This window comes from Peromyscus leucopus, chromosome 1, assembly GCF_004664715.2.
Source record: "Peromyscus leucopus breed LL Stock chromosome 1, UCI_PerLeu_2.1, whole genome shotgun sequence".
Lineage (NCBI taxonomy): Eukaryota > Metazoa > Chordata > Mammalia > Rodentia > Cricetidae > Peromyscus > Peromyscus leucopus.
Genome location: NC_051063.1, coordinates 51,255,844 through 51,283,187, shown reverse-complemented (window position 1 = coordinate 51,283,187; position 27,344 = coordinate 51,255,844). Strand labels below are relative to the sequence as shown.

Here is a 27,344-nt window from a genome sequence, read left to right as displayed (position 1 = left end):
GTAACTAAGACATGTGTATATGGGTGTTTCACCTGCATGTATGTCCATTGCACACCTCATGCCCACAAAGGTAGAGACGGCATCAGGTCCTCTGGACTGGAGTTACAGACAGTTGTAAGGCACCATGTGTGTGCTGGGAATCAAACCCTTGCCCCCTTGAGGAGCGACCAGTGCTCTTAACCACTGAGCCACCTCTCCAGCTCCAAGTAAATGTAACAAAAAAAGAGAAGAGAAAAGAACACACTCATAGTTATGCCAATGCATTTGTAGTGGAGCTAGGAAATATGCAGCGGATTCAGACTCAGGTAGAAAGATTGCAAATTCAAGACCAGCCTGGGCAACTTAATCAGACCCTGTCTTATAATTAAAAAATAAGTGAATACGAAGAAGCCTGGGGATGTAGCTCAGTGGCACAGTGCCTCATTAGCCTGTGTGAGAACCTAAATTCTACACCTAAGTACTGACCCAAAAAAAAATCCCAAGTAAATCAATATCACCCTTTCCCTTCTAGTTTTACGTCCACTTGACACAAGCCAGAGTCATCAGAGAGGAGGGAGACTTAGTTGAGAAAAAAGCTCCATAAGATCGGGCTGTAGGCAAGCCTGTAGAGTATTTTCTTTTTTTTTTTTTTTTTTTTTTTTTTTTTTTTTTTTTTTTTTTTTTTTTTTTTTTTTTTCTTAGATTTATTTTTTATTATGTATGATGATGGGAGGGAGACTATCGATGGGGAGGCACCATGTTTGTGGGTGGTTGGAGGGCCACCGCCTGCAGACTGTGTCCTGGGTTCTATAAGAAAGCAGACTGAAGGCCCGCCTTTAATCCCAGCACTCCGGAGGCAGAGGCAGGTGGATCTTTGTGAGTTCAAGGACAGCTTGGTCTACAGAGTGAGATCCAGGACAGGCTCCAAAGCTACACAGAGAAACCCTGTCTTGGAAAATACAACAAAAAGCAAAAGAGAAGAGAGAGAAGAGAGAGAGAAGAGAGAGAGCAGACTGAGAAAGCCATGGGGAGTAAGCCAGTAAGCAGCACCCCTCCATGACCTCTGCATCAGCTCCTGCCTCCAGGTTCCTGCCCTAACTTCTTTCAGTGATGGACTATGAGATGTGGCAGTGTAAGCCAAATAAACCCTTTTCTCTCTAACTCGCTTTTGGTCACGGTGTTTGATCACAATAGCAACCCTGACTTAGACATCCTGTTTCCCTTCTCTCTCCTTTTCCTTCCTTTCTTCCCCCCTCTTCCATCCTTTCTCACCCCTCCTTTCCTTCATGATGATCAATCCAAACAACATTGAGTAAGCAAGGTATATGCCTTCATGTTGGTGGACAGAAGTGTCTAGAATTGGGTCCTTGAAGGGACTCTAGCTCACTAGAGCATGTGGCTCTGGCAGGCCTTGCCCCTCTCCCCCATTCCCTTGGCCTTGCTAAAAAGATTAAATTACATTCCTAAAGCTAGCCACCAAGGTCTGTTCCCTTATTTGGCCACGTCCTCCTCCTGAGGCTAGCTACCGAAGTCCAGCAATCAGAAGGCCCCTTTGGTTCACCTAACATGCCCAATTAAAATTAAACACCCCATCCTAACACAGTTTCCCCTTTACCTTTAAAAACCGCCATTTGCCTATGGGGCATGTCTGTCTCCTCTCTTTCCAGAGGCAGTCCTTTGTCCCTGTCCCTTCCCTTGTCCCATTCCCCTTCTCTCTGGACTGTCCCCTGTCTCCTTTACCACTGCACCCTAGCCCATTCTAACACAGACCTCCCCTTTTTCTCTTCTTAAGAAGGACACCTGCAAGGTCATCGGCTGCTGTTTTCCTGCCTGAGTCAGAAAGCAGCCACTTTTTCTTCCCTGCTTATATAAAGGATCTCTCTGTGCAAACAGGTGTTTGGGTGTGGTTTGTGCCTGAGTCAGGATCTGGAGGGAACCCCCGCTGTGCGTGAGTTTCCCCCTTGAGGTCCTACAGTATGTGAAGGCGAGGGATCCCTGTAGGGGGACTGCCTGGCCCTGAGTGCTTGAGCTGGGGTGTGGTAAAACAGAAACACCCACATGGGAGACAGCCTGGTATGTGGTGTTGAAATCCAACGCAGGGAAGAAGATGAACATTCAGTGGAGGGGGATTTTTAATAATCTCCAGGAAACTTTTTTTTTTTTTTCTGGGAAGGGCTAAAGTTTTGACGGCGGGGGTGAGTGGTGGTGTCTGCCCATGTCAGTAATCCAGCTGCAGAACTCTGACCTGAGAATTCTAAATTAAGACCCAGTCTTTAAGGTTGTGGCACATATGTTTGGGCAAAAGGAAAAGCCACACCTTCACCTTATATTTAAGAGTGTTATTAGTTTGCTTTAGAAACCCGGGTAAGGGGCTGGGGGAGATGGCCCCGTAGAAAAAGTGCTTGTGCAATTATGAGGACCGGAGTTCAGATCCTCCGCACTCACACGAAAGCATGGCTGAAGTGGAAGCCCATCTGGAGACCTGGCGCTCAAGACGCTGACTCGGGATTCTTGGGCAAGCTAGCTAGCTACCTAAACTAGCCTAGCTCGGGGGCCAGCGAGACCTTGCTTCAACTAAATAAAATGAGCAATCGAAGACACCCTGTCAACCTGTGGTCTCTACACACACGGGCTCCTCGCGACACAGGCCAGGCGTCCCCGGTGACATCAGCCTGGACCGCTCCTGAACACCTGGCTGGCGTGCTTTCTCGCATGCTTTCACGACTCAATCTGCCCTGTGCTTTGCTGAGGTGGCACTCTGCCTCCTACGTGACCGCCATGCCCTGCCCTGTTTCGTTTGGTCCCGAGACCTCCAAGGCAGCGGTGACCAGAGCCCACACCCGAGGTATCTGCGTTTTTCCTCGGCCAAGAGGAAGGCCTTTCGGGGAGTTACAGTATTCCTTGGAAGCTCTCCCTCTGCTCCAAATGGGAGGGCGACCGCAAGGTGCGCGTGCATCCCGCGGGGGCAGGGGCGGCGTCTCCGGATTGGGGGCGGGCGCGGCTGCTGATTGGCTGCGCGCGGTCAGGCGCTGTGGGCCGAGTGGACGCCCGTGACCCCGGGGCTGTGAGTGATGGGCGGCGGTTCGGGGCCGCTCCCCGGGCTGGGCTGGGTGCGGGCTGGCCGATGGCCAGGTGGGAGTGTGAGCGCCGGGTGTGGTAGAGCAGGCCGAGGCCTGGCATGCAGCCGCAGCCTTCCTCCCTCAGGATGCTCTGAGCATGTCTCAGGGTTTTCAGTCCGCACCGAGTGCTGAAGGTCCGTAGGACGGTAGTGTTTGCTGGGGTTGCTGGAATGCCTGAGGTCCGTGCCCGTTAGTGACTCCAAGCAGGTCACTTGCAGCCTGCCCTCCCTGCTCCTGAACACGATTCCTGTTCTGGAAAAGGCAACACAGGAGGCTTTGGCTGTTGGCCGTCCTGTTACTTGAGGTCCAGCTTCTCTCACACTGTATCCCAGGTGTGTGTGTGTGTGTGTGTGTGTGTGTGTGTGTGTGTGTGTGTGTCGGGTGGCTTTCCTGGAAGGAGGCAAGGGATTTGTTTATTTGAAGAATCAAGCGCAATGCTTAAAACATTGCTGCTGGGAAAGTAAAATGGCTGAGACATTGAAAACAACTTAGTGACCCCACAGACAGTTAAATAGAATTACACACAGGCAAACTACTCCCGGATATGTACCCAAATCAAATGAAAGCAGATGCCCAAATATTTGTGCGCAAATATTTGCAAGCACTTTTCACATTTGCCAAAAGGTGGAGCCAACTCAGTTGTTCTTCAGTAGACAAATTGGTACGCCAGCCGTGGTACACACATCGAGTGGCTGGTAGGCAAAAACAAGGAGCGATGTATTACTTGAATGTTCATTCATAATGGGGACCGCTCCAAGGTATGGTTGAGGAGAAAGTGTTTATTGTAAATATGAGTAGGGTACAGCCAGAGGCACCTGGAAGAGTCCAGAGCAGGGAGAGAAAGTAGTAGACCAAACATGGCCAGCAGAGAACCAGGCCATAGAGGAGGGAGAGATGGAGAGAGCAAGAGAGGGAGCCAAGACCAGGAGCTAAGAGGACAGGTTAGGTAAGAATGAGAAGCTGGGGGAAAGGAAGCCCGTGAGCTGGAGAAGTTTAGGGTGGAGGCGGGTGAGGACAGCTGAGAGGAGCCACAGGTACTGAGTGAGCCTGGAGGCCAGGAGACACTTGGGTATGCCAATAGGCACACACTGCAGTTGGCCGTTTGTCCTGAGTTTTCTTTTGAACCTGGCACTACCGGGTTATGCTACACAGTGGGGGATTGCCCCATGTGCGGTGGGACAGCAGACTTGCGATGTAAATTGTCTAACTCCGTTTCTGTGGACTGTAAGGCAAGTGCCCTCATACAGAGAGCACTGGGCTTGCTGGCGGTGGGAGAAGGCTGGCTTGGGGGGGATAAGATTAGGTGTCACTGGTGAATGGTTGTAAGTTTTGGGTAATGAAAATGTTGTAGAAAAAACGGTGGTTAGATATTGTGAACGTACGTTGCATTGAATTGCTCACTTTGGGCTGCCTTTATGTTGTGAAATTCCACTTCAGTTAGGAGTGGAAATGTGTGACATAAGCGGTGACCTTTTATATTGCGTTTCTTCCTCTCTCTCGGTTCTCGAGTGGCTCACAGTGTTTGTCACGGCCTGGTCCAGCCTGCGCTGCTCACTGCTCCTGTATGAGGCATGGTCCGGAGGGAAAGGGCCCATCTGTCCTTTCTCACCAGGCCCTCCCCTGGGCCCACAGCCAACATGAGTCAGTGCAGCACACGGCTCCTTTAGGAGCTCTCTGTAGCTGGGAGGAGCCCCAGTGTCCCCAGTGGAAGGGGTGGGGTGGGGTCAGCCGCCTCTAGCAATCCCAGAACAGAGTCTCAGTTCTTTAGATCTGAGAGCCTGTGGCATCTGCCCCAAGGTCAGTGTTGAAGAGTCAGCCCTTTGCTAATGCCCCAGAAATTGATCTACCGGTTGTGGAACTGGACCTTGTGGCATTTCCCGTAGGTTGTCATGGAAACATAATGTAAAGAGGTCATGAGGTCTCTGCTTCACTTCCCTGAGGACTGATCATAGGCACAAAGAGACATTTCCAATAGATGAAGATGCACGGGAAGAGCACCAGAACTGTACAGGAGGTCAAAGTATGGTAGGAAAGCTAGAGAACAATGTCAGGTTAGCTTCTGTGGTTTGAGGCGGGGTGCCTGAAATCAGGTGTGCTGAACGTTAAGATGGGTTATTATAGAAACTTGTGCTGGGGTCCTGGGCACAAGTGCAGCCATTGCCAGCCTGAGAGGAGGTCCATGCCACCAGGCTTTGACTTTGGATATAACTGGGTATGCTGGATAGTTTTATGTCAACTTGACACAAGCTAAAGTCATCTAAGAGGAGGGCACCTCAATTAAGAAAATGCTTCCATCAGTGGGCTGTAGGGCTGGAGAGAGAACTCAGTGGTTAAGAGCACTGACTGTTCTTCCAGAGGACCTGAGTTCAGTTCCAGGCAGCCACATAGTGGTTCACAACCATCAGTAATGGGATCTGATGCCTTCTTCTGGCATTCAGGCATATGTGCAGACAGAGCACTCATACCTAAAAAAATACATTAAAAAAATTGGGCTGTGAGCAGGCCTGTAGAGCATTTTCTTAATTAGTGATTGGTGGGGGAGGGCCCAGCCCACGGTGGGTGGTGCCATTCCTGGGCTGGTGGGTCCTGGGTTCTAGAAGAAAGCAGGCTGAGCAAGCCAGTGAGCAGCACTCCGCTCTGGCCTCTGCATCAGCTCCTGCCTCCAGGTTTCTGCTGTGTTTGCGTTCCTGCCCTGATGTCCTTCGATGATGGACTCCAGTGTGGAAGTGTAAGCCAAATAAAACCCTTCCTCCTCAGCTAGCTTTTTGGTCACGGTGTTTCACTGTAGCAACAGAGAACCTCACTGGGACACTGGGCATCACGGTGAAGTTGCAGACTCTGGTGTGCCCTTTCTGCCATGCCCAGGTTAGCCAGGAAGCAAAGCTGAAGTTCTAGAGCTGCAGAACTCGTGGGGGAGTCAGGGCGGGGAGGTGAAGTGGGACTCAGCCCCTTAGGAGTCAAGGTCAGGTTGAGTGCTCGGCTGTCCTGTCTCATCCAACCAGAAACCGCCATTGTGTCTTCCATCTGGTGGACTCCGAATGTGAGTCTCCTGCTCCTGAGAAACTTGAGTTTGTGTGTTTGCAGTGCCTACGCCTTCTAACTGATGTGGAAGGTGGAATCTGGAGTGCTTTCAACTCCGAGTCTCGCTCTTCTCGTGATTCCCCGGCAAGTCAGAGACTGAAGAACTTACTCTTCACAGCAATGAGAATATAGCATGCTTCTCTTCATGAAAAACTTGAACTTAACCAACACTTCATTAGTTTATTTGGGTTTGAGTTTCAACTACAAGTTACGGTAACAACAATAAAAGTCCAGGATACTTTTTCCTCATGCAGGCTTTGTGATTGAGCTGGGTAACCAGTACAGTGATTTAACTTTTTACGGTTTCATCAGTCCCCATAAAACAATGCTTACTAACGTCACTTCCTGTTGTTGTGGTTCTATCGCCCGTGGCTACTTCCAGTCTGGTAACTGACTCTTCATTTGTGTATTCAGGACATTTCATATAAAAGGAATTATATAACATACTGACTTTTGTGGGGTTTTTCTTGGCCTCAGAATGGTCTTTGTCCAGTCTGTCCACTTTCTGTCATATATCAAGACTTCATTCTTTTCTATGGCTGAATAAAATGCCAGCATAAGAATGTATTAGATCGTTTATTCAGTTTTGGATGGATATTTGTGTTGTTTTTGTGCTGGGCAATTCCACAGTGCAGCAGTGGACATTTATGTACATGGGTTTTTGTGGACGTATGTTTTCATTCACTTGGGTATACCAAAGAGTAGAATTACTGGGCCACACAGTACCTTACATTTCAACTTTCTGAAGAATGGCCACTGTGTTTCCCAGAGCAGCTCTGCCATCTTAGATGCCCCTCATCAATGGGTTCCAATTTTTCCATAGCCTCAGCAACATTTGTTTTCTGCTATTTTTTTAAGTATTGTAATTACAGCCATTCTAGCAGATGTGGAGTGCTAACTCATTGTGCTCCTGGGTTGTATTACCTGGGTGGTTCCTGATAAAGAACTCCTGTTCATGTAATTATCGACTGTCTCTGTTTCTGCTTTGCGGAAATGTGAGGACCACAGTTTTGCTAGTTTGGAACTGAGCTATTTGTCTTTTTATTGCTGAGGTGTAAGAGTTCCTTTTGTATTCTGAGGCCTCATCCCCTATGATAAACATGGTTTGCACATGTTTTCTTCCGTCCTATGGCTTACCCTTCCTTCTGCTTTCTTTTTGATGCAGGGTCTCATAATGTAGTTGAGGCTAGCCTCAACCCTGTGATCCTACAAGTCTTAAAAGAAGAAAGAACATATCCAAAGTAGGGAGAAGAGTATGCAGAGGACAGAATGCCATACCAAAGCCAAGGTTGTCCTTGCTACCTTTCAGGTGCCTGCTCCAGGGCTGGCTCAGAGCTACATCAGCAGCATCTGCATTGGTCAAGACTGATGAGAGAGAAATTGTCTGGGCCAGCACTCTCTCTAGAACAGTTTTGCAGAAAAGAGTTTGTCTGGGGTCATCAAGGTGCTAGAAGCCCCAAAGGTGGGCGTGGAGAGTGTCTGGAGGCCTAGGAAGGTGACAACCGGCTCTGTCTGCTGAAGACGACAAGGAACAGCTCCTTGGCGTTGTATGTGGGGGGGGGGGCTGCTGGGATGCAGACCCTGGCTGTCCCGAGTACACACCAGAGGCTTCCTGTCTGGGGAGAGGAGACAAGTCCAGGAACAGACCAGAGCAGCAGGAGAACAGAAAGGTAGAGCCAGGAAGGCAGAGTGACTGCGTCAGAGGTTCCTACCCTGCCCCCAGGACAGTCCTGCAGGGCAGGATGGTTCAGAGCAAGGACTATGGGGGAAGAGGCATAACATTGCAGGCAGAGGCCTAGATTTGATCAACCCAAGAGCAATTTGGACTAATAAAGGAACCTGGCGTTGAAACTGTTTCAGTTGAACAGAGTCTCTACTCAGGAAGCTGACAATCCCCTGGGTATCTTGTAGAGCCTTCTTCCGGGAAGTTACTTCTGAGAAACTACCAACACTGTCCCTCAACCTCTCCATCACTGCCTTGGAGTGGGAGGAACAGGTGAGCAGATATTCCCTCTGCTGTCTCCTCCTGTCTCCTTATGAACGTCTTTCAAAGATAGAAACTCAGAATCACAATCAGATAATTAGGTCACCACTTGTCCTCGTCAGCCCAACTCTCTTCCTGCTCCTTTCTTGCTTAGGGAGTTTATAAATCCACAGCCATCTTACAAGCATTAGAGGCGGTCTAGCGACCTAAAGATGACAGAGCAGAGCAATGAAGGAAGTTGGGTGAGCAGCGTCTCAGGGACCGCTCAAAACTCTAAGAATGTCTTACTCACCCATTCTGGACACAGCCTACCTGAATACCTCTTGTTCTATGAAACAAGAGATCCTGTTATAACAGAAAAGCCAACTCCATTCCCAGCTGAGACCACTTACTACATAAATGCTTGTTTTAGATCCTTACTCTAAATAATATTTAGATGTTGGATTTACGGCTATGTTTTGACATTGCCAAGCTCTGGGACTCAGGACAGAAAGGAAGGATGCTGTGTGTATGTTGGGAGGGGTGTTCCATCACTGCTTGAAAAGCAGCTGAGTCTGATCACAGAAAGACTTCCTTATAACTCATTTCACATAACACCAATCCTGCTTAAGAACCATACCTGGCATGGTAATCCTTTCCCATTACAATTTGCGTGCTTTGCACACTCTGTCAAGTAAAGTTCTTGTCCTCTCTCATCTAGCAGACCATAGATTCATGACAATTAAAGATATCCTACTCAGACTTCATTGCATCTCCAGATTAAGCCACCTACCATGAAGTACAGGGCGCTTCAGTGAAAGCTTTCTGAGGCAGACTTGACTACTGGACTATGCAAAGGATGCTAGACAAGAAAGAACTGATGAGTAACACCACTGTGTAAGAGATGAGGGAGATACAGAGAAAGGATAGGATGAAAAGGCAAGTGTATCAGCTTAGCATCATGAAGGAGAGGTATTGCCTTTTGATACCTGAGCATTTTATAAGAGTGCTGTACACAGCGGGGCTGTGGTGGTGTGGTGCACACCGTTAGTCCCAGCACTTGGGAGGCAGAGGCAGGTGATCTCTGAGTTCAAGGCCAGCCTGGTCTACAGAGTGTGTTCTAGATAGCCAGGGCTACCCAGAGAAGCCCTCTCTCAGGGGGAAAAAAGTGCTATACAGGAGTAGGTAAAAGTCATCTTTTTGTTGTTGTGTTTGTTTTTCAAGTCAAGGTTTCTCTGTGTAGTTCTGGCTGTCTTGCAACTAGCTCTGTAGACCAGGCTAGCCTTGAACTCACAGAGATCCGCCTGCCTCTGCCTCCCGAGTGCTGGGATTACAGGCGTGTGCCACCACTGCCCAGTGGGTTAAGGTCATCTTTAGCATTCTTGTAGCATTCTCTATAGTCATCAGCAGAACATTGAACTTCTGCCCAGGTGACATTTGGAACAGGAACTCAGCCACTCTTGTGGCTCCCATCTCCAGTTCTTTTAATCCTGGCCAAGACAGCGGCCTTGGACACTCTCTTCCGGTCATAAGCCAGGCCCAGGGCAGCCATGCAGTCGATGAAGAACGTGGTGAAGTTGATGTGCCAGCGGTACTCACTGGCAGAGTAGTCGTAGGGGAAGGCGTGGTGGTAGTTGTGGAAGCCCTCGCCTGGAACAGAAGCGTGGAGAGCAGTTAGGGGGCTCGGTGATGGCTGCTTCCTGCTCTGAGCACACCTCTAACCTAGAAGCTACCTTGAGAAATCTCAGAGAAATCTGCTGCTGTTAACTGAATAGATGACCCTGTGTCTTCTACCCTGAGGAAAAAAGTGACCTCAGAAGTATCTTAAATATATTGTGCGGTCTCACTTACTGATGGTGTGTGGGGCTGTTTTTTGGAAGTCTGTTTCTCTTGAGATAACCGGATGAGGGAAGATGATTCTTCTGGGAAAATGGTTCTCCTTGGAAAAATCCAGAGCAAACAAATACTGAGCCAAGACGGCCCCGCTCTGTGTCTGCGTGCATGTGGTCTGGAGGGGAGAGGAGGCTCTGTACGCTTCTAACAGAGGTAAGCAGGCTCAGGCTTTCCATGCTATTGGTGTTTCCTGTCAAGTGTGGGAGGTTCCCATAGAGAAGACAACAGCAGCCAAAAGTCAAAGGAAGGAGGCCAGGACTGGCGTTCCCTCAGCTCCAGGCGGTCCCCTGAGGGATGCTGTCTCCTTTGATCTGGGGTGAGGGCGGTCCTAAGAATTCAGAACCACTCTGAAAATGCTTAGTGATTCCTTCTAACTGGATATTCTGGGAACTCTTGAAATGTGCATTCACTTTGAAAAGAAAACACACATCTTTAGACTCAGGATAATTATTATGGCGGGTAAATGAAAACCGTACAGACTGCCAGCTGCTGGCAGAGCCTTCCTTTCTGACCGAGTCCCACAAGAACAGCACTACTTCACCAAGTTCGCATAAAGAACAACTAATAAGAGAGTTGGAAACTGAGTATCTCCACAGAGATTAGCGGTGATACGGAAAACAAGCAAGTAACGGGATTTGGGACACCGAACTTCTTCTAACCAGGGCTCCAGGTGGTTGTAGATTCATTCTATCTGCATGCAGAGTGGTCCACAGTGTAGACTGGGCAGGGGGTGGGAGAGCACCTGGCTAGGGCTACTAACAAAGGACTGTAACTTCTATATTGGAGGCACCGAGTGTTAGATTTCAAACAGAATGGGGCAAGGGTTGTGGGTAACACCTGGGACATCAAAAGAGAAATCTTCCGAGATCAACTTTCTCAGATAACTTGAGCATATGACAGTGGGGGAGGTAATTCAAGAAGCCAAAAAGAAAAAAAAAACCCACCAAAAACCAAACCCAAAAAACCAGCATGGCAGGAAACAGCTGGAGAAGAACCAAGGGTGAGGTAAGCAGACAAAAGACCAGATAAGCCATGACCGTGAAGGAAGGCTGGCAGCCTCTCTGGACAGCTAGTCACGAGGCTATGAATTGAAGAAGCTCACCTCATTTCCAGTCACAGAACAGAGCACAGCTCAGGCCACATTATTCTATGAAAATCTAGTAACTGTCGAGTGAAAGTAATTTATTTCAGGAGGATCAAAGTGAGAGCATGTTCAGAGGCAGAAAGTACCTGGTTTAGAAAACTAGGGCAGGTGAGCGGAAACACAGTTGGGACAGTGCGATTGGAGTTGAGTGAACGAAGTCAGAATTCCTATGCATTTTGTGCAGCGTGATCAAATGCCAAGCACTGAGCTTCACTGACTGTGCCGCTGACCCTGCTGTTTAGTTTATTCATTTCCTAACCCAAGCGAGGCCCTAGCCAACCAGAGGAGACGGGGAAGGGCAAACTTAGAAGGGCCTGATGTGGGCTGGGTGTAGTGGCTCACACCTTTAATCCTCGCTCGGAGGAGCTTGACCCAAGTGAATCTCTGTGCGCTCAAGGCCAGTTTGGTCTATGTAGCAAATCCCAGGACAGCCAGGCTTACACAGTGAGACCCTGTTTAAAAGCCGCTTGATAGACACGGCATTTGGAGACCATTTTGGAACCTGGTGCTCTCCACCATTTCATTTTTATAGTAGGCATGTTGCCTGACTTTCAGTTGGGTTTCTTATATAATACCTAGTTGGTTTAGCTTTTCGTTGTTCTTTGTCTTTGAGACAGGGTCTCACTCACTATGTAGCCCTGGCTGGCCTGCAACTTGCTATGTAGAACGGACTGGCTTACTCAGTTAATAAACCCTAGTTTCAGATAGAAGAACTGAGACACAACTTACCATTAAAAACAAAGTTAGGAGCCATATGTAATGGCTCATACCTGCAATTGTAGCATTTTGGAGGCTGAGGCAGGGATACTGTTGCAACCTGGAGGCCAACCTGGGCTACAGAGTGGGTTCCAGGCCAGCCTGGGTTACAGAGTGAGAGATCCTGAACTAAAACAAACACATCTTTTTTTTTTTTTTTTTTTTTTTTTTTTTTTTTTTTTCGAGACATTTCTCTGTGTACTTTGCGTTTCTGGACTCATTTGTAGCCAGTGCTAAACTACAGAGATCTCCTGGTCTGCTCCGAGTGCTGGATAAAGGCGTGCGCAAGAAACAAACACATCTTATCTGGTCTTTCAGACAGCAGAGAATCCTAACTAGTAGACCAACGGATGTGGTCATGCTGCAGACAGCTGACTTACCCAGGGCTCCCATAGAAGTTAGCATATTTTGTCTGGCTCCAATGTTCTTGTCATAAGGGCGATATCCATAGAGGTGGGCAGCACTGTTCACCAGCCAGGTGGCATTGAGCACCAAGGCATATCTCAGTAAAGCGGCAACATAAAAGCTGTGTTGAAAAGTCTCTCCCCAGAAATACCAGGGCACCAGTGTGGGCAGGATGAAGCACATGAGCAGGAGGCCGGGCTTGTAGTACCTATGTGGAGAGATCACACGCAGAGTATGGAGAGGTCACTCTTACACCTACCTTAAGCATCCACTCCTAGAGTGTACCTGTGCTTTTCCTGCTCCCACTGAGTATAGGGGAAGGGCGAGGGCAGAAACCCCCAGAAGAGAATGGGGTGGATAATCTTTCGAACACACGATCTTCTACACATTTTTAAATGAGGCAATGTGGACACAGAATGACTTTCCTAGGACCACAACACCGGAAGCCAGTGCGTCCAGTATAGAACCACCTGTTTCCGGACAAGAAATCCATTATTCTTTCCTCAGAGGAACAAAACTATGTTCATCAGACAAACCAGGGTCAAATCACAGCCTCATCACCTCATTGGCCAAGTTCTGCTGTCTGGGTTCTTGTCCATCTGCCTTGGAATTCATTTTGTTTGTTTGTTTTTCAAGACAGGGTTTCTCTATGTAGCTCTGGCTGTCCTGGAACTCACTCTGTAGACCAGGCTGGCCTCAAACTCAGGGATCCTCCTGCCTCCCAAGTGCAGGATTAATAGTCTGCATATTCTGCCTTGTATCATGATTATTTCATACTTGCCTTGTCTCTCAACCTCAATAGGCTAGAAATTCCTTGAGGGGAAAGGCTCAGCTATATTCACTTTTATGTCTATGCCTACCTAGTTAGATCAGTGATAGTTAGGTCAGATTGCATTTAATTGTGTTCAGGAAAATTGCTCAAAGTGCATGGAACTGCACAAAACAGTGAAGTATCGTTATGGTCTCTGAGCCATTAAAATGGGTCTTAAACATACAAACCCAGAAATCTCTCAGCTTTTATTTACACATTATATATGAGAAAAGGTGGAGTCTCTAAACCCCAGGTGCCCTGGGCTCCACGCCCCCAACCCTCACTCACCTCCTCTGGAACATGACCAGCTTCTCAGCTTTGAGGTCAGACATGTCCAGTTTTCCACCTTTCTCTCTGACAGCCGGGTGTTTGCGCACAAGCAGCCAGCCCACGTGAGAGAAGAAAAAGCCACGCCGGGAATCGTGAGGGTCGGCGTGAGTTTCTGTGAACTTGTGGTGGGCGCGGTGATCTCGGGCCCATTCATACACATCATTCTGGAGGGACAGGAAAGAGGACCCCAGTACTGAGAAGAGATTCCCTCCTGGGGGAATGCAAGGGCCTTAGGTGTCTCACAGAGTTCCAGGACTGTCTTCCAAGGAGGACTTGGGGAGCCCCTCTTCTGCACACTTGCCCCTGACGCTTATGTGGAAAAGCAACTTATAGTCTCAGACTCAGGAAATAGCACTGCCGCTTCCTGAGATTGTGCGGTAGAAGAAGGCAGGTTGGTGACAGCCCTCAGTTTCGTTAGCAAAGAACAGCAGACCATTGGACAGGATCCTAATGGACGGCCTAGTCCTTGAAGATGGGGAATAGGCAGCAGGTGGCCTTGAGCCGGGCGTGTTGGTCTGCGAATACAGATGGGGGGAAGCTCTCTCTTAGACTTCCACAATGACAGGTTACTCAACTAGCAACAAGACCAGCATGTAACTTGGGAGCTTGGGCACCTTTCCTAAGAACCTCTTACATGGGACTCTTCCTAACCCTTTAATTATGCACCAATAATACCACCCTCTTCCCTTTTGCCCAGAGAGCAGGAGTGTTCAGGGTGTAAAACTGCTAGGGCAGAGATGATTATTATACACATAGGTTGGGAACCTCCAATCTTACCATGCAAGAAAATGAATGTTGTTTCCGGGTTTCTCCTTACCCCACAATGAGCCCCACACTGAGGCCCTCCCCGCAGATGACAAGCTCTCTACTGCCAGTTGCTGTAACCTAAAACCGGTAAAAACTCCCTTCTCCAACTCCCTCCCTTCTGGGTTATGAACTCATGCTCAAACAGCCTCCGGAGCGGACTTAGCCAGCATGGCAGCCACGGGTGGTATCCCAGCGCAGGTCTATGAGACTACTTCTTAACCCAATTTCCTCATCTGAAATGAGGGATAATAACAGTAGCCACCTCTTAAGACATTCTGAAGACTTAACCAGTGCATCTATGCCAAACGCTCGTACAGTGCCTGCAACAGACTCACTACCGTTAGGCATGCTTGCGTGTACTATCTGAAACAACAGCCCTTGGGTCTGCAGCACTTCATCTTCGTTCCCATCGTGCTGGGATCCCAAGACAGGCATCACAAAGTGTACGTTTACTGTTTATTGATGGTCTAGGAAACTGGGGTCAGTGCCTAACTATGCAGGGTGGCCTGTTAGACTGAAGGACCACGTCAGTCACACTCTGTGAAAGCATAAGAATGTGGTCAAAAATGACCCGGTAGTAACTAGAGACCCCTTCCTCCTGTCTCCCTACCCAGTGACTCAGAAGGACCTCATGCTCTGTGGACCTCAGAACTAAGCACATACTTTAGATGACCACAGAAGACCAGGGGAGACAATGGCTGCCCTGTTGGCTCTCCTCAGGACACCGATTCCCTCTGGTCTGCCCTGGATCCTCAGTAGAAGTGACTGACACACAGTGCTGAGCAGAACCAGACTCTCACCTGGAAAGCCATGGTGTTGGCTATGATGAGGAAGAGCCTCAGGGGCAGCCGTGCTTTATAGGTTCGGTGGCTCCACAGGCGATGCGCCCCGGCTGTGATGCTCAGGCCAGTAACTATATATGATACATACACTGCAGGAAAAGACAGTGGAAATCAGGAAAGTTCGCCTGCTAAGAATGTTAGGACACCTTTCCGGAGCTCCATCGTGTCTTTGTAAGGCTTGGGATGGAGATCTGTTTTCTCCTGAATCCTAGGGATATAAATAGACGCGGATCCTTTGACACTAAAGCAGTAGAAATGAGACATATCCAAACCACATATAGGCAAGACATTCATTCATGACTGGTGCAGCTCTCTGAACAAAGGGAGAGCCGAGCCTTTCTTGATTTGCTCAAGTGGCAGCATGTGGGCAGAGAGACCATCAAGAACTTTAGGTGCACAAGCTGCTGTAGCTGCCTAAATAACACAAAGGAGAGGTATAAGCAAGCATGTGCCATGCTTTCGGCCAGTAACTAGCTGAAGGCCTATAAGTTTATTTGCCACTGTCCTATTGGGGTGTTTCTGTCTCGGGGATGCTTTGTTCTCTAAGGCTGAAAACATTCACCGCTTGAAGAGAATCCCATCCCCTCACAGACTGTCCACCTAAAAATGGAGATGAGCTAAGGAGGTCTAGGTACTGAGGAAGTAGGTCAGGGAATAGGGTTTCAGTCACTGTCCTGCAGGAGCATTATGCCAGGTCCTGGGTCCTTTGATCTTCGGCTGACTCTCTCTGAAGTGTTGAGGGCCATCAACTGTGCCCACAGTGCTTAGGACCATAAACACAGGTGTTTATGAGCCAAATCAATCTGGGCACTGCCAAATTAGAGGAGACCCAAGTGGCAAGGGACACACATGCAATGCGGAGCTGGGACTATATAACAGTCGGTACAATAGCATGTCATTACTGCAGTGGAAGGGTGGCTGTATCAGGGACAGGCAGCCCTGTATACAGTCACATTTGCACAGAGGCTCAAGCTTCGCCAAGGATATTACTATTCTTATATTCACTGTATCCCTTAAAGGGGGTAGGTGCTCCTAACGTGACCTCACAGTTGAGGAAATGCATGGAGTAAGTGGTATGTTTTTCTAGTCCCACGAGACTGGTAAAAGTGGAACCATGGTTTGCAGCTAGGGTTTCTGACAACAGTCTATTCTGGCTCCAGCTCTGGCATGTACTTCTGGACAACAGAGAATACCAGCATTGTCCTGCCCTACTGACCTCAAAGACCACAGCTCAAGAGGCATTGCATAATCCATGACGGGGAAGGGGACACTGGGTGTAGCCATCTGTTCCTCTGGTTGGTAGCACTAACATAAAAGCTGGGACCTTGGTAAAAAACTATGTACAATACTCTAAGGGCCAGCTGGAAACAATGGCTGCTCCTCAAAGGCTACAGAACCTTAAGGTCGGAGACCCCACACTTTGTATAAATGGCCCTATGTTTTTCGGAAGCCAAAAAATAACAGATTACTAATGGAAAGATACCAAAAAGAGAGCAAACACAGCCTTCGCTTTGGGATGTCATTCCAATTCCTGTATGAGCAACTGAGGCCTGCCAAACAGACAGTTTGGACAAGCTCAGAATTGAACTGAATGATGCCTACAAGGAGGGCCCAAAGTGGAAGGGGAGTCTATAGTCTATAAGGGAATGCTACCCACATTGTGTGTCCATTACGCTGCAACTCAAGTTTGGGGTTCTCAGAAGGAGAAGAGTACAGACACCACCCAGCTGCCTCAGTGACCATGATCCTTGCCCTACAGATAAACCACCCTGCTATATACGGGAGTGTGACACCATGTGATGAGAACAAGCTATTCCCGACCTGAAAGGGTGCTTTAGGCCACACTGGGACAGGATCTTGAGGAAGGAAATGTGCACAGTTGCATTTCCCTGAGACATCTGGAAAATTTCCAAGATGAAGCTCCAGAGTCCAGATCTCACCACTTGTAAGACCTACAAGGACTGGGCCAGATGCAGCTAACATCTGGCCAACTAGCCTCTTTCTACCACTACTCTTTAAGAGAGAGTGCCCAGAAAAAAACCCACACCTGAGGCTGCTCTAGACAACATCCCAGCATCTTCCTGAGGAGAACTTGCCAGAGTAGCAAGTGCCCTGCATCCACACAGGTCCTGCTCACTCTTCCTGTTCAGGCTTCTGGGGTCACAAGTGATAACACCTGCAAAGCACATCTGTAGATGTCAGGGGCAGCACTACCATCAACTCCAGGCCCATGAAGCCCCAAGGGTCTGAGCTAAGGCAGGCCAGGGACACACTGTCTTTCTCAGTACAGCAGCCTGAAGATTGGGCTAATCAAGGGTTATAATGTCTGCCAAAGAACTGTGTATTGGAGACAGGGAAGGTGTGTTAGACCGTGCAGCATCCATTGCACTGGAAGAGATGAGATGAGCAGCAGGAAGCTGGATGGGGACTGGAACATGAAACCCTTCTGCAATCTTATTTCATTCTAAGAACATCCTGACCGGCCTATGCCACACCCTGGAGACCTACAAACAGTAGGGGAGCCTACTGTGCATCTGCATTGTATAGGAGCCTGCTTCATCTTCCTCCCAGGCAAGCAAGCCTCATCGGGACAGGGGTGAGGTCCAAAGACTTGTCTGGATGACCCTCTTCCGTTTTTCCCTGTACAATCTTCATTTGCTTTGTGCTTACTGGGTTCAAAGTGTAGTCCATAAAGCCCCTAGCCCAGTACCTGGGGGAGGGCCTACTTGTGGCAGGCAGGCAGGGATAGGACAGGCAGACAAGCAAGGAATTCACCCAGAAAAGCTTGTTCAGGGTCAGTTGCTGCTTTGTCTCATGTCCATTCCTCCAAGCCACCATGCCCATGGGCTCAGCATCCATGTTAAGGGACTCCCGGAACGGATACTCTTGCATCCCAATCCAACTAGGCTCTTTTTCCAGCCCAGTCAATCCCTCAGGAGCCAAAGGGAAAGGGATGGAGAATCCCATACAGAACATGGCTGCTGACCTGGGTCAGAGCAGACCTCATTAAGGAAAAGGGTGAGACCAAGAGCACTGGCCCAAGACAAGAGGAGCTGCTCACCGAAGATCCAGGTGTAGACCTTGCAGGAGGGAACCAGTGTGATCCCATACAGGGCCCCCAAGTGCAGCAGGGCCATGAGGATGATGTTTCTCCAGACGTACTCCAGCTTGGGCGGGGGCCCCTCTTCATCCTGGTAGCTGGGGTCATGTATGTCTTCTTTCATTTCAGGACGGATGTCTTCTGCCCATTGTTGGAAAATCTTTTCTAATTTCTCCCCCTCGTTCTCTAGCCCCCCAGAAAGAGGCTTTGTGATGGTGGTGGTGGTCGTGGTGGTCATGTAGGAGCTGGAGATCTGTAAGAAGAGGGAGTGGAAAGTCAGTAGGCAGCAAGGGAAACTGTGTTCTTCAGTGTAGGTCAGGGCAGAGTAGAGTACAGTGCCCGGGTTAAGTAGGGTTAGCTGGAAGAGAAGTCCTGTCAAACTATGAATCCAACTAAGAACAGATTGCACAGTGAAAATAATTTGCTCGATACAACTTAGTCATGGAAATAGAAAGCAGAGGAAGTGACTGTAATTACCTTATGCTTTGTATGATTCAAGGAATTATTATTGTGTTTTGGATGAAGCCTTGGATTAGGTGACCTACATCTTAGAATCGCACTATCCCAGCCTCCAGAGTATTAGGGTTTCAGATGAGTGCCACTGCGTCCTGTACCCAAATTTTCCTAATTTCCAGATCTGTCATAAAATAACTCAAGTCTGGAGTGGTTGGGTATACCTGTCATCTCTACACTATGGAGTCAGAGGCAGGATGGCTGTGAGCTCACCGCCAGCATGGCCTATGTGCGAGCTCCTGGCCAACCTGAACTACGGAGTCAGATGTTTTTGCAATGTTACCCCCACCCTCAAAACAACAACAAAACCCAACTTGGAAGATGAGTAGCCATCCTTTCCATGAACAGTTAAAAAAAATTGTTAACAATGAGTTAACTAAGTGAATGCAAGTAAGAAAAAATTTATAAATGAACTTTTAATCTTTTTGAATTATTTTTCTTTATTACAAAAATCTCAGAGTTGTGTTATATTAAACTCATTTGGTAAGAATTTGGCTATAGAGAGTAAAATTATGCTTCTGTTGCAGAATATTCCTTTACATTGTGTGAAGAAGTGTGATTGGTTTAATAAAGAGCTGCATGGCCAGTAGCTAGGCAGGAAGGCGGGGGGACTTCTGGGGACAGAGAGGATTGGAGAGGAAGAAAGGTGGAGTCACCAGCCAGACGCAGAGGAAGCAGCATGAGCAGGGTGGAGAGATGAGGTTACGAGCCACGTGACAGAACGTAGATTAAAATAAATGAGTGAATTTAAGTTATAGAGCTAGTGGGACAAGCCCGAGCTAAGGCCAAGCTGTCATGATTAATAATAAGTCTCCGTGTCATTACCTGGGAGCTGGCGGGACAGAGAAAGTCTTGCTTCATGCTTCAGAGCATTCTTTTTATTATTATTATTATTTTATTTTACAATACCATTCAGTTCCACACAACAGCCACAGATTCCCCTGCTCTCCCCCTCCTGCCCCCTCCCCTTCCCCCCAGCCCACCCCCCCATTCTCATCTCCTCCAGAGCAAGGCCTCCCCCAAGGACTGAGATCAACCTGATAGACTCAGTCCAGGTAGGTCCAGTCCCTTCGTCCCAGATTGAGCCAAGTGTCCCTGCATAAGTCCCAGGCTTCAAACAGCCAACTCATGCAATGAGCCCAGGACCTGGTGCCATTGCCTAGATGCCTCCCAAACAGATCAAGCCAATCAACTGTCTCACCCATTCAGAGGGCCTGATCCAGTTGGGGGCCCCCCAGCCCTTGGTTCATAGTTCATGTGTTTCCATTCGTTTGGCTATCTATCCCTGTGCTTTATTCAACCTTGGTTTCATCAATTCTTGCTCATATAAACCCTTCTCTTTCTCGCTAACCAGACTCCCGGGGCTCCACCCGGGGCCCAGATGTGGATGTCTGCATCCAGATTCCTCAGTCCTTGGATGGGGTTTCTGGCACAACTATTAGGGTGCCTGGCCATCCCATTACCAGAGCAGGTCAGTCCCGGCTGTCTCTTGGCCACTGCCAGCAGTCTTCTGTGGGGGTATCTTTGTGGATTTCTGTGGGCTTCAGAGCATTCTTGTCATGAGATTGAATCCCTCATCTTTGATTTCTTCTTATGGGTCCCAAACATTTCCAGATGTGTCCATTTCCATGTTGTCCCACCCAACCACTAAGAATAAGAACTAATGGGGTCCTGAAGCCCCCAAGCTAGAACTAGATGATGCTGTCCTGCCTGATGTGTGGACTGCACACGGTATTCACCAAAATATCTCACACATAAGCAGAGACATTCTAATTATGCAGCAAAACAAAGAGGTGGCGAGTTTGTGTTGTGGACAGATGGTCTCAAAACTGTTGGAACAAAACTCCTTACCACAATGCACCTCTCACCTTTGGCCGTCTCCTTGCTGTGCCTACCTCTTTACTTCACAAGATACTGCTGTACAGTTAATTTTAGAATCAAATATTGCTGTCCCATCAAACCCAGTCATTGCTATGGCCATTGGCCTATCCAATTTTAGGTGATTTGTTTCATAGGGACCTCGGCTAAGCAGCATGTCAAGTCTTACTGGGAGCTTAGCCACTAGTTTACTAGGGGGTCCCATGTTTTTTAAGCCTATGTACACTGACAGGGAGTTACTGCTTAGAAAATCCCCTTCTCCTTTTGCAAGTATGCTGGCCCCCAGATGCCCAGAACTTACCAGAGCTGAGACCACAGGCTAGAATTGAGCACTTCCAGGACTGAAGCTAGACTTCTGCTTCAGAGCGTGGGGCTGTGTAACAAATCAGGTGCTGAACTTGGAACTGTGTTCCGTCGTGTATATATACAGTGGCTGTCCAGGCTCTGCTTCACTGTGTGGGCTGTTGCCCAGAGCTGTGGATTTAAAGGCATTGGGTGGCTGAGTGCTTTATTTCCTCATACGCCTTTGTCCCCTGCCAAAAGGGGCAAGGTGTGCAGAGGTAGCTGGCCTACGCAGCCCCAGGCAGAGATGAGGTGAGAAGAATGGAGGGAACAAAATATCCAGGCACTGGCCAAATCCAAGCAGGACGATGTTGCATACATCCTTGTGATCTTAACATAATATCACCCCAAATCCTGTCCCTGCCTTTTCCCATGAGAAGATGTTAAATGGGGCTGAAGAGATGGCTCAATGATTGTGAGCACTGGCTGCTCTTCCAGAGATCCCAGGTTCAATTCCCAACACCCACATGGCGGCGCATGACCATTTGTAACTCCAGCTACAGAGGACTCTACACCCTCTTCTGGCCTCTGAGGGCACTAGACACTCAAGTGGTGCACAGACATACATATAGGCAAACCCCCATACACATAAAATAAAATAAAATAATTTTTAAAAAGTTAATAATACATTTGTCAATTCTGGCCTCCTCGTTGGTCAAAGATGACTTGATGTTACCTTATCAACCATTGTCACGGGCTCAGCTCCGTCTTCTGTCCCCTCTTCTACCACCTCTTTTCTCTCCTTGCCTTTTTATTCTCCTCCTTGTCTCCTTCCACTGGCCACTGGGCCTCTCCTGTGGGCATGGGAACACTTGCGATTTCATTCTGGAAAACAGTATCTAGTTCAGCAATACAAGCCCTGGGAAACCCAGGCACAGGGTGAATGGCTGGGCATTGGGGACATTACACAGGGGAGAACGGGAAAGCCATGGTGGCAATGACCACTCTCAACACCACCCAGCCACCTGTTCTCTCAGGAACGTGAGAGGGAAGACATGGCGATGAGTTTTGAACCGAGGGCTCCATAGCCCTCGTCTATAGAGGAAAGCTCCTAGCTCAGGGAAGAATTATGGCACTGGCCTTCCCACCAACTCTGAATGCTATCCTCACTCTGCAGCACTATATCCACACACATACTCTGACCTGTGTGCACGCACACCCCGTACTTAGTTAATGGGCGGGCTCTGCAGGGTAAGGACTCTGCCAGGAATCAATGGGCATTGGTTCTCCCTGGGTCCACTACCTCTATCTGTGCCCTCAGAACATACTGGGACTGTTTGTTTGTTTGTTTGTTTTTTCCAGACAGGGTTCCTCTGTGTAGCTCTGGCTCTCCTGGAACTCGCTCTGCAGAACAGGCTGGCCTCGAACTCGGAGATCCACCTACCCCTGCTTCCTGAGTGTTGGGATTAAAGGCATGCACCACCACGCCCGGCTCATACCGGGACTTTTGAGAGATTCCTAGTGCCCTCTGTAAATTCTGAAGTGTTTGTGTAAAAGAAACAGGAAGCACAGACAGGCGTTTATACCCGGCAGCAGGCTGAAGGAGTAGGCAGGCTAAGGATTAAGAATAGAGAGCAGATATTGAATGATCTCTGTGAGATTCACTTTGTTGAAGCCTCACCCTCTGAGGTGGCTAACGCATACTTCCGTTGTAAAGTGTCAAGTGGCGTTATCAAACAGCTTGGCCACGGTAGTCACACCGGCCAGTTTACGGTAGGAGGAGGAGTTCAGAAATGTAGGTTGATGCCCAAGCTCCTGAACCCCAACCCTGATGCCCTATGCCTCATGATGGCTTGCGGTAGGGAGCCCACTGCTCCGCGTTTCTCTCCCACAGCCGGGGAGAAGCAGCATTCCCAGGCACCTCTGCTAGCCTCCATCCGCGGTGGCCACTCCACCTCTGCCTGGCCTCCATCCGGGGTGGCCACTTCACCTCTGCCTGGCCTCCATCCGCGGTGGCCACTTCACCTCTGCCTGGCCTCCATCCGCGGTGGCCACTCCACCTCTGCCTGGCCTCCATCTGGGGTGGCCACTTCACCTCTGCCTGGCCTCCATCCGCGGTGGCCACTTCACCTCTGCCTGGCCTCCATCCGCGGTGGCCACTTCGCGGGGCAAACCGCAGGGGCGGCGCCTCCTGATTGGAGCGGACGCCGGCCGAGCCGCAGCGCGGCTGCTGATTGGCTGCGCGGGGTCAGGCGCTGTGGGCCGAGTGAACGCGAGTAACCCGGGGGCGGGCGCTGACCGAGAGTAACCCCGGGAGGGGCGGCACGCCTCTCCCTTTGTCTCCTTCCGCGTGAGGCTCGGGACGGGCTGGCCTGCCTGGGCAGCGACAGGGCATGGGAGCGGGACGGGGCTGTGCCAGAGCAGCCCGCGACCAGCAAGGCCGAAGCGTTTGAGCACAGCTGCTGCCTTGTGCCCCAGGCCCCAGCTTTGCAGGAGTTAAGTGGGGTTCTGTGCGAGGCCGAGCGGAGGTCTCTAGGAAAGAAGTTTATGGAGGTCCACGAGTGGATGTGGCGAGTGTGCCTTTAGTGACTCTGGAGGATCTTTTGTAAACAGCCTTAAACAGGAAACGGCTAGGCGACTTCTCCTAGCCTGTGCGTCGTGGGTAAGGAGTCTGGAGACCCGTCCAGGGACAGTTTCGATCATGCAGAGTCAAAAGTCCGGGGTGCGCTTAAACACTGCTGGTGGGGGTGGAAATCAGGTTGGTAACCCGAGAAGGGTTGAAGAATTACCGCAAGAACACACAGCTCCCCTCCTGTTACCCCAGTCAGTTGGAAGCAAGTACTCCAGTAATTGCGCACACTGTTCATAGTAGTATTACCAGGCACACAGGGCCAAAAAACTTGCCACCTCAGTTTTCTCATTGTGATTAATTTTAATTGTCAGCTAGACTGGACTGAGACTCACCAAAGAGGTATGCTTCTTGAGTGTGTCTGAATGGGCTGACTGAGGAGGGGGAGAGCTACCCTGAATGGGGGTAGCATCTTGACACATGCTGAATTAAAAAAAAAAAAAAGGTAAAGGGAGGTCGCAGGGAGCTGGGCACGAGCGTTTCCTGACTACTGACTGACACAATATCACCTGATGCTCCGGCCGGCCGAGGGAGCTGGGGCACCTCCCTGAGATGCCTTCTTCCCACGGGAGTCCAAAGGAATCGGCCCTTCCTTAAGTTGCCTTTGTCCGGTGTTTTATTAACGGCCAGGAGAAAAAACGGATACACCTGTGTTTCCACGGAATTAGGACATAGATGTTGGGAAAGGAAAATGGACCTGTTTACAGTTTGACCAAAAGTCTGGGGATCTGCTTTCCTTCCCACTGTGGCTGTACATCTTACAGTCTTTAGAAAACGAAGAGACGGAAGCTAGAATGTATGCAAATTTCGCTGTGAAATAAGTTAACTGGGGGAAGGAGACTGCTCCCCAGGATAAAAAACCAGCTGTGCTGGGGAGGTGGCTCAGTGGATAAAGCCCTTGCCAGACAGGCTTGAGGTCCCAACTTCAAATCCCGGAACCCAGGGAAAGCCAGATGTGGTGGTGCACATCTGTAATCTCAGGGCTCTTACAGTGAGATGGGGGAGGGAGAGGCAGATGAATGCACAGGAGTTCTCGGGCCAGCTAGTCTGGCTTAGGCCACACTGAGGAAATGGATAAAGAGATTGTTCTAGTCACATACAATGGAATGCTATTGAAAAAGGAAAGGAATCAAGTACTGATGTGCTACGCTGTCGACAGATGCACAAATCATGCCGAAAGAAGAAAGCCAGATTCTATTTCTGTGAAAAATAGTAAACCAAGAGAAAAAGAGCAGTTGGTTGTTGCCAGGGATGGGGACTGAGCTTGGGAGGTGCAAGAGGAGAATAAGGGTTGAGGTGGTGTAGTGTCTCTTTGGAGTGAGGGAAATGTTTTGAAACTAAGTGTGTTGGCTCCACAATAGTGTGAGTGTACAAAATACCATAGAATCATTTGCTTTAATTTTTCTCGTTTTTACTTTGTTTTTATTTTTTAAGGTTTATTTATTTGTTTAATGTATGTGAGTGCTCTATCTGCATGTATAACCTATGCCAGAGAGGGCATCAGATCCTGCTATATATGGCTATGAGCCACCATGTGGGTGCTGAGACTTGACTCAGGACTTCTGGAAGAACAGCCAGTGCACTTAACCACTGAGCCATCTCTCTAGCCCCCTCATTTTTACTTTAGATGAAAATTAAATGGTTTACAGTTACCGTAAAAACTTGTACCAAAGTCTTAAGGAGGATGGAGGAAAGAAACTTGCCAAGATACAATTCCTAGGAGCCCAACAGGGCATGTTTCTGACCTGAGTATCAACCGATCACTGACTGTACCCACCAGTGTATCCAGACCAGTTGATTGCCTGAAAACTCAACCATACCAGGACTAGTGTGGTGTGGGGTGTGATTCTAGTCTGTATAATTGTCCATGTTAAAATGGCTAATTCTTTGTTGGGGAAAACCACATCATTTTAAATGGCTATACCAAGAAAAAAGCTTGTGTGTGGGGATGTCATCTAGGTCATCTAGGTAGAATTTGCTAAGAAATAAGAGGTGCTATGAGCCTTCTTGCGCCCTCTGCTGGCATTATAAAAGAACTCTCTTTCCTTTTCCTGATCCTAAATATTACTAGAAGAGGCCCAGAATGAATACCCCTTTGGGTTTTTTGAGCAGGTCCTCACGTGGTCCAGACATACCAGGAATCAGCACAGACCACCTGCTCCTTTCTAGTTTGGATACAGGGGCGTGGAATGGGGGTGGGGGTGTAGTAGGGTGGGACAGAGCTGAGTGCCCCAAGGAGGAAGTTCTTTTTGTATCCAACAACTCCAAGGCACACACTCCGTTTCTTGTGCCTTGTGATTATTATTGGAATCCCCTGCGCCAAATTCAGTGAGCAAAATAAGTCTGCTGCATCATAGGAAATTAATATAGGTCACAAACTGGACTTACACTCACGTGACCTCATACTCATGTGACATTTACCATGTTCCAACCAGACACCCCGAGATGTTTTCATTTCATCGTGCACTGACTGTCCAGTCACAAGGAGACTTTCTAGCAGGGGAAAGTGCCCTTGTGGAGCTGAGGACGTAATAGGGTGGACTGTTGTTAGAAAAGAGTGAAGCAAGTGTCTGTTAAAAACTCAGCTGTGGTTTAATGTTAAGCTACTCTAATGAATCCAAGTACTGGGGAGGCAAAGACAGTGGGTCTCTGTATGTATATATATGGTGCTTTGCTTGCATATATGTTCATATACATTTGTGCGGTACCCAGAGTGGCTAGAAGAGGGCACCAGACCCCCTGGGACTGAAGTTACAGACAGTATGAGCTGCCATGCGGGTGCTGAGAATGGAACCTAGGTCCTGTGGAAGGGCAGAGTTCTCAAGCACTCTCTTAACATCCGCCATCTCTCCAGTCCTCTCTTCTATTTTCATGTCTTTTCACTTAATTTTTATTTTTATATAGTCAACAGGTTTCATTAGAATTACTTACATGACCATGGGAACAGATTTGTTTACAGAAGTGGTTACACCAAGAAAGAGAGAGAGAGGGAGGGATTGAGGAAGGGAGGGAGGGAGGAGGAAAGGAGGGAAGGAGAGGGAGGGAAGGAGGGAGGGAGGGAGGAAGGAAAAGCTATCGCTCTCTCTCATGAGCCCCACTACTAGGCATGACATGATGGTGGCAGGCCCAATCTTAGATGGTTTGCAGGTAAGTTCAAGAGTGCAAAGGCCATGCCCTGCCTGGAAGGCAGTGTTCTATTCCATCACAGCCCTTCTCTCGGGCTCTTCTCTCAGGCTCTAATGCTGCTTCTTCCATGATATCCCCTGAACTTTGGGAAAGTTGGTATGGATGTTGCATTCAGGACTGAGCACTCAGTCACATATTCGCAGTCCTTAGACAAACTGTGAGTCTCTGAAGGTAGTGCTGACCACTACAAAAAAGAACCTTCTCTGACCAAAGCTGAGCAAAAACATAGTTGTTCAGAAGGTTATTTGATGGACACATTATGTCCACTTAGGAAAACAGTAATAGTAGCTTCCTTACTAAGACCTATTATTGAATACCCAGGGGACCTGGGGATTTTGCTACATCCAGTGTGGTTTATCTGAGGGAAAAAAATCTATGTACACTATATTCGTATGTGTGTTAACTTTATTCCTCTATCAAATTCTATCAATACAGCTACAGCTCTGTCAGGCACTCAGGGCAGGAATAACTCTAAATACACCAAGCTCTTATCCATCTCCTTTATTTCTCTGGGATGAAATCCAGTCTACATAGCTTCAGTTCTGTCCAGTTCCCTAGCTCATAGTCCTGCTAACAACTAAACTCCTCTGCTTCTAGCCTCATCTTCGTCCTCATTTCCTCATTCT

At 48.6% G+C, this 27,344-nt stretch overlaps 1 protein-coding gene across 5 annotated transcripts; it reads right to left on the bottom strand.

Moving 5' to 3' along the window:
- Positions 1-9,441: 9,441 nt before the first annotated feature.
- LOC114708147 (stearoyl-CoA desaturase 2-like) lies at positions 9,442-23,071 on the bottom strand. 5 transcript variants are annotated; one of them, XM_037207161.1, is made up of 8 exons: positions 23,034-23,071; positions 21,640-21,788; positions 20,923-21,095; positions 18,192-18,483; positions 15,089-15,219; positions 13,440-13,645; positions 12,316-12,548; positions 9,442-9,792 (listed from the first exon to the last, which is right to left on the bottom strand). In XM_037207161.1, exons 4-8 carry the CDS (start codon positions 18,466-18,468, stop codon positions 9,593-9,595), a joined length of 1,047 nt encoding a protein of 348 aa, XP_037063056.1. In that variant the 5' UTR covers positions 18,469-18,483; positions 20,923-21,095; positions 21,640-21,788; positions 23,034-23,071; the 3' UTR covers positions 9,442-9,592. The 5 variants fall into 5 exon arrangements, with proteins under 5 accessions (XP_037063056.1, XP_037063067.1, XP_037063063.1 ...); XM_037207172.1 differs by having other exon boundaries at positions 21,640-21,757; XM_037207168.1 differs by lacking the exon at positions 23,034-23,071 and adding an exon at positions 22,825-22,931.
- Between the last annotated feature and the right edge of the window lie 4,273 nt (positions 23,072-27,344).